The sequence below is a fragment of the Monopterus albus genome, unplaced genomic scaffold, assembly GCF_001952655.1.
Source record: "Monopterus albus unplaced genomic scaffold, M_albus_1.0 scaffold356.1, whole genome shotgun sequence".
Lineage (NCBI taxonomy): Eukaryota > Metazoa > Chordata > Actinopteri > Synbranchiformes > Synbranchidae > Monopterus > Monopterus albus.
The window spans coordinates 377,320-390,387 of record NW_018128236.1 but is presented as its reverse complement, the minus strand read 5'-3'; the positions used below and the strand labels follow the sequence as shown (position 1 = coordinate 390,387).

The 13,068-nt window shown below is 41.5% G+C and overlaps 1 protein-coding gene across 5 annotated transcripts in view; it reads right to left on the bottom strand.

The window, feature by feature from the left end:
- The window catches only part of LOC109975013 (glutamate receptor 2-like), a 122,479-nt gene that overhangs the window by 3,634 nt on the left and 105,777 nt on the right, over window positions 1-13,068 (bottom strand). For 3 of the 5 annotated variants that reach the window (XM_020625519.1, XM_020625518.1, XM_020625523.1), the window contains one exon: window positions 5,168-5,343. The exons of the other annotated variants lie outside the window; for them this stretch is intronic. In XM_020625519.1, coding sequence (XP_020481175.1) covers window positions 5,173-5,343 — 171 coding nt within the window. In that variant the 3' untranslated portion in view covers window positions 5,168-5,172. The remainder of the gene's footprint in view (window positions 1-5,167; window positions 5,344-13,068) is intronic. 5 annotated transcript variants of the gene reach the window in all.

Sequence of the window (13,068 nt, the reverse complement as noted above, 5' to 3'; positions counted from 1 at the left end):
AGATGCTACTATAACATCTGATGACTGAATGAGCTTTTGCTGCACTAAATTAATTTGATTTAGAAACAAAATGTTATGACTATAACTTTTATTTCTTGAAGGAGGGAAGGTATAATACATATAAGGTGAGTCCCAGTTCCCTTATTTTATTATTCCTTGGTCCTCAATCCTCGCTTGACCCTGAAGCCATTCTGGTCCACCATGATGAAGGATATCCCCAATGTCTTACGCCTGCTCTGAGAAGGATGCCTAGAGGAGCTATGACTTACGATACACAACTGTACTGTATCTTTTGCAAAAGTCTGTTATGGATTGACACACCCCTTTATTGGAAATCAGATAGTGACTGGATGGTTCACATGAAGGATTGGAGGAAAGGACATCTCATGTCAATTAAAACATTTCCTTACAGTCTCTACTGGCATCTTTTCCTTGCACCTTACATTGGTGTGACTAAGATGCAAAGAAAAGACACAAGTGGGGGGAAACTTTGATGCATTTAGTCGAATTGGAGATCCACCTATAGTGTAGGATATCATGCTTAGTGTGGCCTTACTAAAGACCTGTGCTGACATACAGTATGTGAGCCCATGTGCTCCTCACTCCCTTCCTTCAGGAAATAAAAATTCTAGTCATTATTTCATTGCCTTCCAGTTGACTCACGCAGTAAAAGACGTATAATAAGGGACATGCTGTACTTGCCCCACAGAGCATCCGCTGATCACTGGGGCTTTGTATACCAAGCAGAAACATGCAACTGCTTTATCTATAAGGCAAACCAGAGCCTACCAAACTGAGAACAGCTGGCTGCTGCACAACTGTCACTCACTGATACACCTTTTAGCCACCCCCATAATGGTGCCCTTTCCCCTCGGCAGGTGTGCCCTCACATCGTGAGGCAATGGAAATCCTTTGCTGTTACAAGCCAGGGAAAGCCACTGCTCCAACAGGGCTTTGCTCCTCACTGCACTGGCAACACAGTCAAACAAATGGTCACATCAACACACAACTGATTGCACTTTATATACAATTGTAACACTTGTACAACACACAAGGTATACAGTCTGGCTGCTGTCACAGTTCCTGTCTCGGCCCTGTGTGTTCTGGTTCATTCTATGTTAATTCACTACATTATTTCCACAGGCATCTGTTATTTTTCTGGATCTGTCATTTCCCATCCAGTCATCAGATGTTACCAAACTTTTCTCACCACCTCTAATTCCCTTGTTACTCAGTCCTGACTCTCACTCTCACCATCTGCTGCCATTTTCCCTCATCAGCTCCCATGTATATCCTTTGTCCTCTGCCAGATCATCTAGCATGTTTTGATGCTTTAGCATCCCAGCCATTCCTGATTTCCCCCAGTGTTTAGTCCGTTCTTGATTTTATGTACCTGGATTAGACAGCTTGTTTTTGGACTTTGTTTTGGTATTGTATACCCTGTTCTTTGTCGACCCCTTCTTGGTTTCACCTCCTGTTTTTACCTGTTTGGTTCTGTTAACCTTTACTTTAAGTAAGACTGTCCTCTGCTTTATTATTAAAACAGTGTTGCACTACTAAGGTGATCTGTCTTCTCATCCAACACTTCTCACTGCATCACTGGCCCTGTGTTAACCTGCATGACAAATAAGCTGAAACCTGATATTGGAACTTAATCTTCCTGTCTTCCTGTGTATCTGCACTTGAGTCCCATTCTCCTGTTGCTTCCAGTAAAAAAACATGACATGGCTGCTGTCCTCTGGTGAGCCAATAAACAATTATGCTAGTTTTGATTGGTTAATTAACATTTTTTAAAACTTATTTGGTTTATTTGGCCTGCTGTGATCTGAATATAAAAGCACTGTAACTGAAAGCACCACTGGGAAACAAACACGCATTTTAGCCACTTTGTGTGATCACGTGATCACCTTTTAACACTTCACCAGATACACTGCCTTGTAAGTTTGTAGCACGAGGACAGAACAAAGGGCCAGAACAGAGCTTTTCTGCTCCTGTATTTTCTCTAACTGTGCTGCCAAAAATCTGTCTAACTCCCAACTCCAGTCGCCTGACCCCATACAGTGTCCCATATGGTCAACCCAGCAAAATGCAAAAAATTTGGAGAGATGCTCTAAGCCATCTGACCTAGATCAGCAGAGTGAGGTATATGCAGAGTGGGCCTCACATATGTCACCACACAGTTGTACTGAGTAAGTCAACTGAAGGACTGTGGTATTTACCACTATAATACAGTGGTATTACACTTACATTAGGTCTTTCAAGGTTTCCAGTGTTTGATGATGCTGCAACTTAAAATGATTCCATCATTTAAATAAAATCATGGGGCTGCCTGAGGAAAAGCTGCTATTATGACAGATGGGAACAAGTGGCCAATGAGTCAATCTGTTGAAGAGGATGATTGGCCTGACAGAAAGAAACAAATAGCAGAAACAGGGAATGAGGTTTGGGGTAAAAAATAATAAAGGACAAGTGGAAGTAGGTGAAAAGACAAGGAGGGGAGGGGAGGAGAGACATGGGGATGGAGAGGAGGACAGAGAAGCATAAACAGGGTAGGCAGAGTGGCAAAGAGGAGAAAGGAGGTCAGGTGAGCTGAGAGAAAAGTGATAGAGGAGGTGAGCTAAGTGTTGGGTCATAAATGAATAAAGTGAAGGACTTTCACAGTCATATACAGTCATATACAGTTTTGAGTCAATACTAATCTAGACCCTGCTTTGATCTCCATGTTGTTACTGTACATTGCCGCATTCACATCATGCCCTGAATATACAGTAAATCATACCACTTAGCAATGCCAGCCAAACTAAACGGCAACTTCTGTCTCATTGTTGAGATGTTAATAAACAAACAACCAAATTCCATTTAGATGAAACAATAGTGTTCAGAAGGATGGTTTAAGATGTTTGTTTGTTGGTTTTTCATTTCAAAGCAGGTTATACTGTTGATTAGTACTACATGTAATACCAACATTAATAAACTAGAAGTACAACCTCACAGCTGTATACCAACCAAGCAGATTGCAGTTTGCATGCATGTCTGTCCAGACTCATAATATATGTAGTGAAGACTTTGAAGGAATTTAATAAATGATATTAAGTGTATTTTTTTTGGCAAAATGTAAGCTACTGTACTGACATGCATGGGTCTAGGGAACAGTTTCTAGTGAGAAACTGTTGTTTTCACTTAGAGACTATTTTTACACAGGAGTACAAAGGACTGATGGAGAGCTTTATCACAGAGTCTTTGAACCCAAGTGGGGGTATTTGAAATTAAATCTCCTCAAGGTGCTCCTGGGAAATCCTGTTCATACGATTGGGACAAATGTGAAGTCACAGTGACCTTGACCTTTGACCAAGAGAAGGATCTGTTCCTGTGGTGGTCCAACACAAGCTAATTGGTTTTGATGATATTATGCTGCAGGTGACTGTCATTACATGGTGTGACAAGCTCTCCTCTGTAAAAATAGTCTCCATGTGTGAAGAAAGCATGTTTCTCACTGGAAATCATTTACTAAAATCATGCATACATCAATATAGTGATAACTTTCAACTCAACCTGATCAGTCTAATGCCATTCGGTAAGTGATAACGCTGCTTTCAAAGCAGAACTGCAAGATGCTGCAAGAGCTTCATTCCGCAGGCAATCAGACTCTCAGACTCATTATAAAACCTTGTACACATCCACATCAACATAACCTTCAACCTTAACTGCCATTTTTGACTGTACCTGCTTTTGGAACAACCCATGCTAAAAGGCTGTACTGTCTACTCACACATCCTGCTGATTCCCTGTCTGTTAATATGTATAGTTTATTGTTTATGGTGATTTTATTCATTTTCTTATCTATTATAAAAATAAATACTGTTGTTTTTACATTCCCTAAGGAGCTAGGAGCAAACATAATTTCACTCTGCTATACAGTGTAATGTGTATGGTTTTGAAGAACAACAAAGTTAACCTGAACTTCCATGCCCCTATTCATTACCTATAAGAGTTTGTACAGACATGCATGTAAGCTGCAACTTGACAGGTTGACGGAGGCATACAACCATGGGGCTGTAAAAGGCAACACACACTGGTGGCATGTGATGCGCGTCAACACACCTGCACCCATTATTTTCTATGCAAGTCTACAGACTGGTGGCAGGTCGACGAGCGTCATCATGTCAGGATACCCATCTAAACTGTATTCACTTTCTAAAAATGTACATCCCAGCCACTGTACCATCGTCTTCCATCTGTTCTGTCATTTAGGATTGCCTTGGAGCTAGCTAAGCCTTCCAGTGTTTTGCGGTCATACTGGGCTTTGTTGTTACTAGTAAGACACACAGTATGAGTAGCAGCTGGGTTACTGACATTGTTTGTCAAGTATGATAAGACTTTTGGAAATGAAAATGACAGTTCAGAGGTCAAGCTGTGGTTATAGACTGCTACTCTTTATAGGGGTGTATGATTGGACATCACCCTCTGCTGATATGTAAACCAGCAATGGAATATTTACCGGTACATAGAATATCTAACAAGCACCCACACAGCTTTTATTGCTTATTTTTTGTTAGTTATCATATTGATAGACACTTGCTTAAATGTTTTCCTTTAACATAAAACATAGGGTTGGCTCATTGTGCATTGAGTAGATAATAGACCTTTTCAGAGAAAGACCTAACTACTGAACTACTCAACCATCTTGGTAGTCTGCACTGAATTCATGCCGCCCCTGATGTGTGTTACAGGCATTATGTGACACGTCACATGAAAACATGACACACCATCAGTGTGTGTTACCCTTAATTCTAGTGTCAATAGCTGTCAAGTTACACCATTGAAACCAAACATTTCCTGGAGATGTTTCACATCAGCATCCTACCAGGAAAATCTGTGTCTGAGCTGCTGGAAGACAGAAGAAACACTGTTTGTTTCATTGGTGGTAGCTTAACTGTTGAAAATAGGTCAACAGGAAAAGAGGAAGCAAATTTGTAAAAGAAAAAATGTTTTTGACAAGTAAATCTTTCATCAGTGAAAATGCATTTTACTCCTGAAGCTGCTCTTTACAACCACGATGTGAATGCAGCTTTTGATTTTGTTTTAATACCAGTTAAAAGCTATTTGTCTAAACATTGTTTATGACTGTGATGAGGGAAGTTTTAGCCATCAATCATCACTCTCCTACCCATGTTAGATCTTGACGCTCTCAATGCCGTAAACGTTGTAGCCCTCTTTATAGGTGGCGTAGTTTGGCTGGTGGCTGGGGGACAGCAGGTTGAAGTTGGGGGCATGTTGAGGAGAAGACAGAGTGTGTGTGTAGTTCCCTGTGTGCTGGGGGGATGACAAGGTGTTGGCTGCCACCTTTATAACACAAATAAAGTCACTGTTATTACTATACTGATTGTGCTCATGGAACAATGATAACTCTTAAGCTGTCTGACTGTTGTTATAATCAGTGATTCAAGTCACAACATCAGTTTGAGAAACTATAGCACCAATACTATTCAAGTACAAAAGCAATATGGGTTTGCATTAAAAGAGAGGGACAGAAAGAGAGAGGATGGCGTGTCAAAGTCTGTCTACATATGAAACCGTGGTAAATCTAGTTACTTAAAGATTAAAAAGATAATTACACCCAGTGACAGGGAGGGCAAAAGCAAAGACAAAAGATGGAAAAACTATGTATTATCTAGATAAAATGTTACTATAGAGTAAATTATTGCTTGTCCATCCCAGGGAAAGGTTTTTGCATCCTAGCATCATCACTTTTGCCTGCAACCTGACTGCGAGAACACTGGCAAGACCATTGTGGACTACAGGAGGGAGAAAGGAGGCACACACAACCCCATCCATATTAACGGAATGGTTGTTGAATGTGTCAGCTTCAAATTCCTGGGCACCCACATCTCAGAGGATCTGTCCTGGACCACCAGCACCCGTAGCCTGGTTAAGAAGGCTGACCAGTGCCTCTTCTTCCTGAGGACAATGAAGAAGAACCACCTGTTTTCAGGTGAAAACCATTCTGGTGAACTTCTACCACTCTGCCATTGAGAGCATCCTGACCAGCTATATCACAGTCTGGTATGGAAACTGCTCTGTCTCCGACCACAAGGCGTTGCAGCAGGTGGTGAAAACTACCCAACGCATCACAAGAACTCCATTTCCAGCCATTGAGGGTTAGGGACTCATGTCACCCTGCTCACAAACTGTTTGACCTCCTGCCCTCTGGGAGGCGCTTCAGGAGCCTCTGAACCAAAACCAGTAGACTCAGCTTCTTCCCCACAGCTGTCTCTTTACTGAACTCTGTCCCCTCTTGACCCCCCACTGCCTCCTTCTATACAACCACACACACCTCACCCCTTCTCATCAGCACAGGCTCACTGCAGGGCTGCTGTCTCAGCCCCAAACTCTTCACCCTGTACACCCACGACTGTGTCTCTAACCATGACAACACCATCATCATTAAATATGCTGATGACACCACCATTCTGGGCCTCATCAAGGGGGGAGATGAGTCAGGTTACAGAGGCTTGGTGAATGACATTCTTTTTTATGGAGAGGAGAATGACCTCATCCTCAACATAAACAAGACAAAAGAAATAATAATGGACTTCAGGAAGAACCCCTCCCTTCTGCTGCCTCTGACCATCAAAGGGACTGAGGTGAAGAGGGCTGACAGCCACAAGTTTCTGGGCCTGCAGGTGACATCTAACCTGATCTGGTCACTGAACACAGCTGCCACAGTGAAGAAAGCTATACTTCATCAGGCAGCTACAAAAAGCTGGGTTGAACCGTCGCCCCCTCACCCAGGCTTATAAAGGACTGGTAGAGAGCATCCTCACCACTGGTATCACCAGTGGCGGGCCGTGCATTTGGTACCTGAGCCTTCAGTGGTGATTTACCCGACTTAATTCACCTCTTAATACCACCACTGTGCGTCGCAATTATAGAAACCATCAATGCTATACAAAAACGCAATATAATAAAGTGTAGCATTACAAAGAGAGAGGTATTTCACGTATTGTGGGTGAATACCGTTTTTACTAACGCAAGAAACCCAGTTAAGACAACTCCAAAACCTCTACACTACAACCGCAACTGTGATCTCTGCGTTTCAGTTCCATCGTAAGCCCTTTTCTAGCTTTTCTAGGCCAGCACTTCTGATTCTGAAGGCCCTGGGCAGATTAGATTGACATGGCAACACATAGAGGCTGAAATCTGATTGGACAAAAAATCTAACATCCACATACACGTACTGGAAGCGGTGCAGCCAAGAGAAATACTACGAAATGAAGAGAACAGACTGTTGGGAATAAATTAATACAATTTCATGGAACAAATATTAGAATTTTAGTTGTAAATGTAGGTAAGTGCTTCTAATAGTGTTTAGGCCAGCAGAGAAGGCCTTGCTGGCCCTGACGGCCCGCCACTGGGTATCACAGTCTGGTATGGTAACACCACACAGGCAGAGAGGAAGGCTCTTCAAAGGGTCATAAAGACTGCAGAGAGGATAATTGGGACTGAACTGCCTGCTATGGACACACTGTACACACAACACACAGAAAATGTGAGAATATATGTGCAATAATCTCTTACTAGACATGTGCAGTAACCCCTCAATACCTCACCAAGCATAATGTCATATCCAACTCCACCATGTCAATTACTAATTGTGATGTTTGAAGTTCACTGTGGGAAATACTATTACCCTATTTTTATGTATTGTGTTTTAATACTTTGTTTCCCTTATGTAACTTTTCTATTTTAAGAATAAGTGTTCTTTCTGGCTTTTGGACTCCTCACTTGACTCCAAAGGCGAACTGCACAATAATTCCTATATGCCTAGACTGTCTGTTTATGCATAAATGGCAAATAAAAATCTTGAATCTTGAAATTCAGTTCCCGGGACTAATGCAATACACTTCTATTACCTCTGACACTGAAGTGATCTGTTAATTTGCACATACTCTACTCACAGGATACTGTTATTCATTTGCACACTGTTCATATGCAGATTTTGTATATTCATCTTTATCTTTGCACTATTTACATCCAGTGAACTGTTCACTCATGTAACTTATTATCTTTTTATTCTGCATTGTTTCATCCCATCTGTTAGCAAGAAGGCACTCCCCGAGGCAGACGTGTTTGCGCGTTCCACTCTCGAATGCCGGCTTTTTCTTCGTTTTCTTCTTTTTTGTGTGTTTTTTACCCTTTCTGCAGTGCACAAATGTCATGCACTGCTAACATACAACAGACAGGTATTGATGTATATCGCCAACTCACAAAGCCACTGGGAATTTAATCGTTTCATACCACCGGAGGTACAACCCATGCTCCCACAGCAACAACAATGACAACCACCATCACGCTCAGACACTGCAGTGATAGGTTGCATCACTGGCGGGGATGAAGCAGCCTACAGGAGGAAGGTGACTGGTCTGGTGTCATGGTGCGAGGACAATAATCTCACCCTCAACATGGACAAGACAAAGGAGATGATAGTGGACATGAAGAAGGAGAGGAGAACTCTTCAGCCACTGTTCATCTGGGGGCTCGAAGTGGAGAGAGTGAGCAGCTTCAAATACCTGGGCGTCCACATCAGTGAGGACCTCACTTGGACACTTAACACCACACAGCTGGTCAAGAAGGCCCAACGATGGCTGTACTTCCTGAGGAGGCTGAGAAGGTTTGGCATGTCATCCAGGATCCTCAGCAACTTCTACAGCTGCATCATTGAGAGCATCTTGACCAGCTACATCACTGTCTGGTACGGCAGCACTACTGTTATGCACCGCAAGCACCTGCAGAGAGTGGTAAAGACTGCGGAGAAGATCACCAGGACTCCACTGCCCTCTCTGCAGAGCATTTACCACTGCAGGGTGTGTAGGAAAGCTGCCTCCATCCTCAAAAACCCTACCCACCCCCAGCATGGACTGTTCACCTCCGCACCCTCTGGCCTGAGGGTCCCAGGCTTTTATTTTGAGATTACTTCCTGTTTGGTTAACCTCAGTTTTTGACTCTTTACATTAATCAGCTGGTGATGTTTTCACCTGCATCTCCACCCAGATTGGCAACACCTGCTACACAAGCATATAGGAAACTTCCCCACACCAGGAAGTTGCCAGATTGTTCTAGACCCCAGCTCTGACTTTCCAGCATTCTTTCTCTGCCTGATTATCTTGTTCTGACCCTGGATTTCCTGTTGACCACCGTGTTTGCCTTATTCCCCCCAGATTCTGATTGCCTGCTGTGTACTGACCCTCTGATGTCTCCTTCCTGATCTGTGGATCTCCTGGCTGTAGATGTTTACTGGCGCTGACCTTGGACTGTATTATCGACCTGATTTTGATCCTGGACTTTGTACTGTTGTTTTGAGTGTTGCTAGTAAAAGACTATTCTCTACCTCAGTTCGTCTGGCAATATAATTGAGTTCACTACAAACACTATTTGGCAGCTTCACCCGCCAAACCTGACAGGCCGGAGGTTCAGAAGTGTGAAATGCAGGACCTCTAGATTGAATAACTCTTTCTTTCCCTCTGCCATCAGACTCCTAAACAGCTGAGGAGTTTATTACCAGGAAATACTTCATGTACTGACGACCTGTACTGTTTACATTTTCAGTTTGCACATGCATAATTGCACATTGACTGTTGACTGCTGCACATGCTACTCCCATGCAGCATACATTCTCTATTATATTCTTATATTTTTTTATTATATCTCTGCATTTGCTTCTTAAAGTGCCTTAGATTTTGTTTTACTTATTTATCTACTTTATATTTCATTTGTATTTTGTGGCATTCATGTGGACGGAAAAGTAAGAATTTCATAGTACAGGAAACACATTTCCTAACTGTGCTTATGACAAATAAACACTTTGACCTTGACCTTTGACCCCATCCCATTGCACTAGTGTTTTATAAGCTTAATGTACATTATCCATTACTTGTAATTTAAATCCATAGTCTGTTGTATATTGTACATTACCCTATATATTTTACTGTAAATATCAACTGTACACATCTATCGGTAAATTAGTTCTGACTGTTCATACTGTAGATACTACGCACTCTTCACTGCGGTTATTGAACTTCTGGTTAGATGCTAAACTGTATTTTGTTGCCTTGTACTTGTACTACATGGGTAATGACAAAGTTGAATCTAATCTAATAATGAGTAATACATTTTATTGATTTACAGTAGGCATAATGTACAACCCTACATCAGAAAAAGTTGGGATTGTACGTAAAATCAAAATTAAAACTAGTCATGTGTAAATCATCTGTGTCCTGTATTACATTGAAAACAATACAGCAGCACATTATTTGATGTGATAACTCAACTTTATTCTTTGTTCAAAAGAATCGGCCTATTAGAGCCCTTAGATCTGCAACCCTTTTCTTATCAGAGGTCCCTAGAGTTAAACCATGTTGTTGGGGTGACCATGCTGTTTCTATAGCAGCCCCTACACATTGGAACTCCCTATAAATCTGAGTCAAACCTTTCAGATTTTGAATCTTTATTAAAAACCTAGGCCTAGGCCTATGGTTCCTAGTGGAGTCTACATATTCTGTTATATTTAGTGATTGTTTGTCATCTCGTTTTGTTTTATTTTCCACAGTTTTCTGCTGTTTTGATTGTATTATTGTACTTGTGAAGTGCTTAGGTCAACATGCTGCTGTTTTAAAGTGCTGTATAGCTAAACATAGACTTGAATTGACTTGTGTCAAAATCTTATTGCTCATTGAGATGTTTCTCCTAAGCTGAATCTAACCTTATCCTAACCATAACCACGAGGGAGGCATTTGAGTGTGAAGTGTGAATAGCACACTTAATAAAGTACATTCTAATTAAATGTGCATAATTAACATTACCGCTACTGATCTAAACGCACATTATTTGCACATAAAGAAAGGAATGGCTGAACAAACAATTAATAAACCCAATCATAAACCACTCGATCTGTTAAAAAATACTGTGGGTGCTCTTAGGATGTTCTTAACCTATATACTAAAACAGAGCATTTCTTTCCATTATAAAATAAGCAAAATTTACGTTTGCTTTGTAAAAGATACTATTCTGTAGTCCAATACTTTAATTTGTAATAGGTAAGCCTGAGTTTGTTTCATTTCTTTAATGTTTTTTTTAATTCAGTAGGTAGACTCGTAAAAAAAATAAAGTGCTCTCAATGAAAGCATTAAACTAAGACAAAGCATTTCCTGTTTGCCTTGTAAAAGGAGGAGTAATTTTTTTGCTGTGTACTATGGTGTCAATTTCATTGTAGGTCTATAGACCACTGCCTGAATTTACCTAATGAAAAGCAGGTTTTTCTAAAAAAAAAATACATCCGCCAAAGACACATTTTTAATACAAAAAATTTTGCTTTCCCCATTTTCCTAATGTTACATTGTTCTGTCTTACAGAATACAGTAAAAGCCATCTTATTGATATTTCTTTTCCCATGTCTTTATTTCCATATTTGGTATTGAGGTCATCAAAAAGTAATGTAAAGTAATTGTGTTATGTTACTTTAATATTGGGATACTTGGATTAAGTTACTGAATGCATTTTTAAACTGGTAATTTGTAATTGTATCAGAATACTGCTGTAAATCCCAATCCTGTGCTAGAGACCATCATTCTTCCAAAGGTGAAGAAAAGGAGACCACAAACTTGCTGCCTGAGGAGGGGGAGGAGCGGTATACATGGGGTTTTTCCACTATAGAAATCTACTGAAACAATAAAAGGTAAATAAATGTAAAGTTTGCCATGGCTTCTGCGTATGTATCCAATGTCCTCCACCTGCTTCCACCTCCTTCTCTACCTGCTCATTTTTCCAGTTCCAGCACCTCCTCCAGCTGTTTTCATGGAGAACTGAGACATGCACTGTCACGTCCCTCGTGTTCCCGATCTCACATTCCTATGCAGGCCCAGGCTCCTACTATTCACATGGTTGACTGGTTGTTAGCTGGTCTCCAACAAGTGCTCAGAGAGCCAAATATTCCATTCTCTCATTCCAACAACAAGGCCAGTTCACAAGATCTGCACAACCCAGTTCTATGACCTCCATTACTAACACTCCCTCCCCAAGCAGATGATTCAGTGTCTCTTCCACACCTCCAGTTTGTTTGTTTGTTTGTTCTCCCCCGCAGGTGGTACTTCTTCCATTTTTTTTCTGCTTTCTCCCTTTTATCAAACACTAGGATGCCATCTTTGCTATCTTCTACTCCTCCTCCACTCCTCCCTCTTGTAGTTTCAAGAGAAAATACAGGCACTTCCTTCTACAACAACAGGCTGCTCAGTGCACCAATGTTTGCCCAATATTGTATGTTTGCTCATTCTGCTGAGGCAGACATGCATACCCAGCCTGTCCCCATAACCTCACCATACCATGACTATCCAGTTCTGTGTCCACCACAGTCAATGTCCCAGCCTTGAGTAAAGCCCCAGCCCACAACCCCAACCTCTCCTTCCTTGTTTTTCTCATTAAGGGGTTCACTTTCAGCTTCCACCCAGGACTCATTTCAACACCTTCCATCTCCTCCAATAACCTCTAATAGGTGACCAAAGACCTCAAAGCAGTCAACATCTTGTTGGCTAAAGAACTGAAAAATGGATTTATCATTGTCCCTTTTGATCACCCACTGTTCTCAAACTTTTACATCAGGTGACCCTTCTTGTCACCTCCTGCAAATATTCTGGAAAAAGCTTAGACCTCTCTATCTTCCACAGCAGCCACAGCATCACCAGTCTCATTCCCAGTGACAGATTTTCACTGTGAACCCTGCCATTTCACTCTGAAGCAAAAGCAGATGTAGCCATCTTTTTAAGGTAATCCCTTTCAGGCTCAGATTATTTGATTGACTGGCAGAACCTCTATGCTGGAGCCTACTGAACAATTACCATATCCCTCACTTTGTTGACCTCCTGGATGACTTCCTGATTCATTGATCTCATCTCCACCACACAGGTCTCACCTCACAGAAGTCCGCGTTCCAAGAGTTTGGAAAACTAAACAAAGGGCCCCTCTACATCGACCGAGTTCCTGGGCATCACGCTGGGCTGCATAACGTTGCAGGCATTC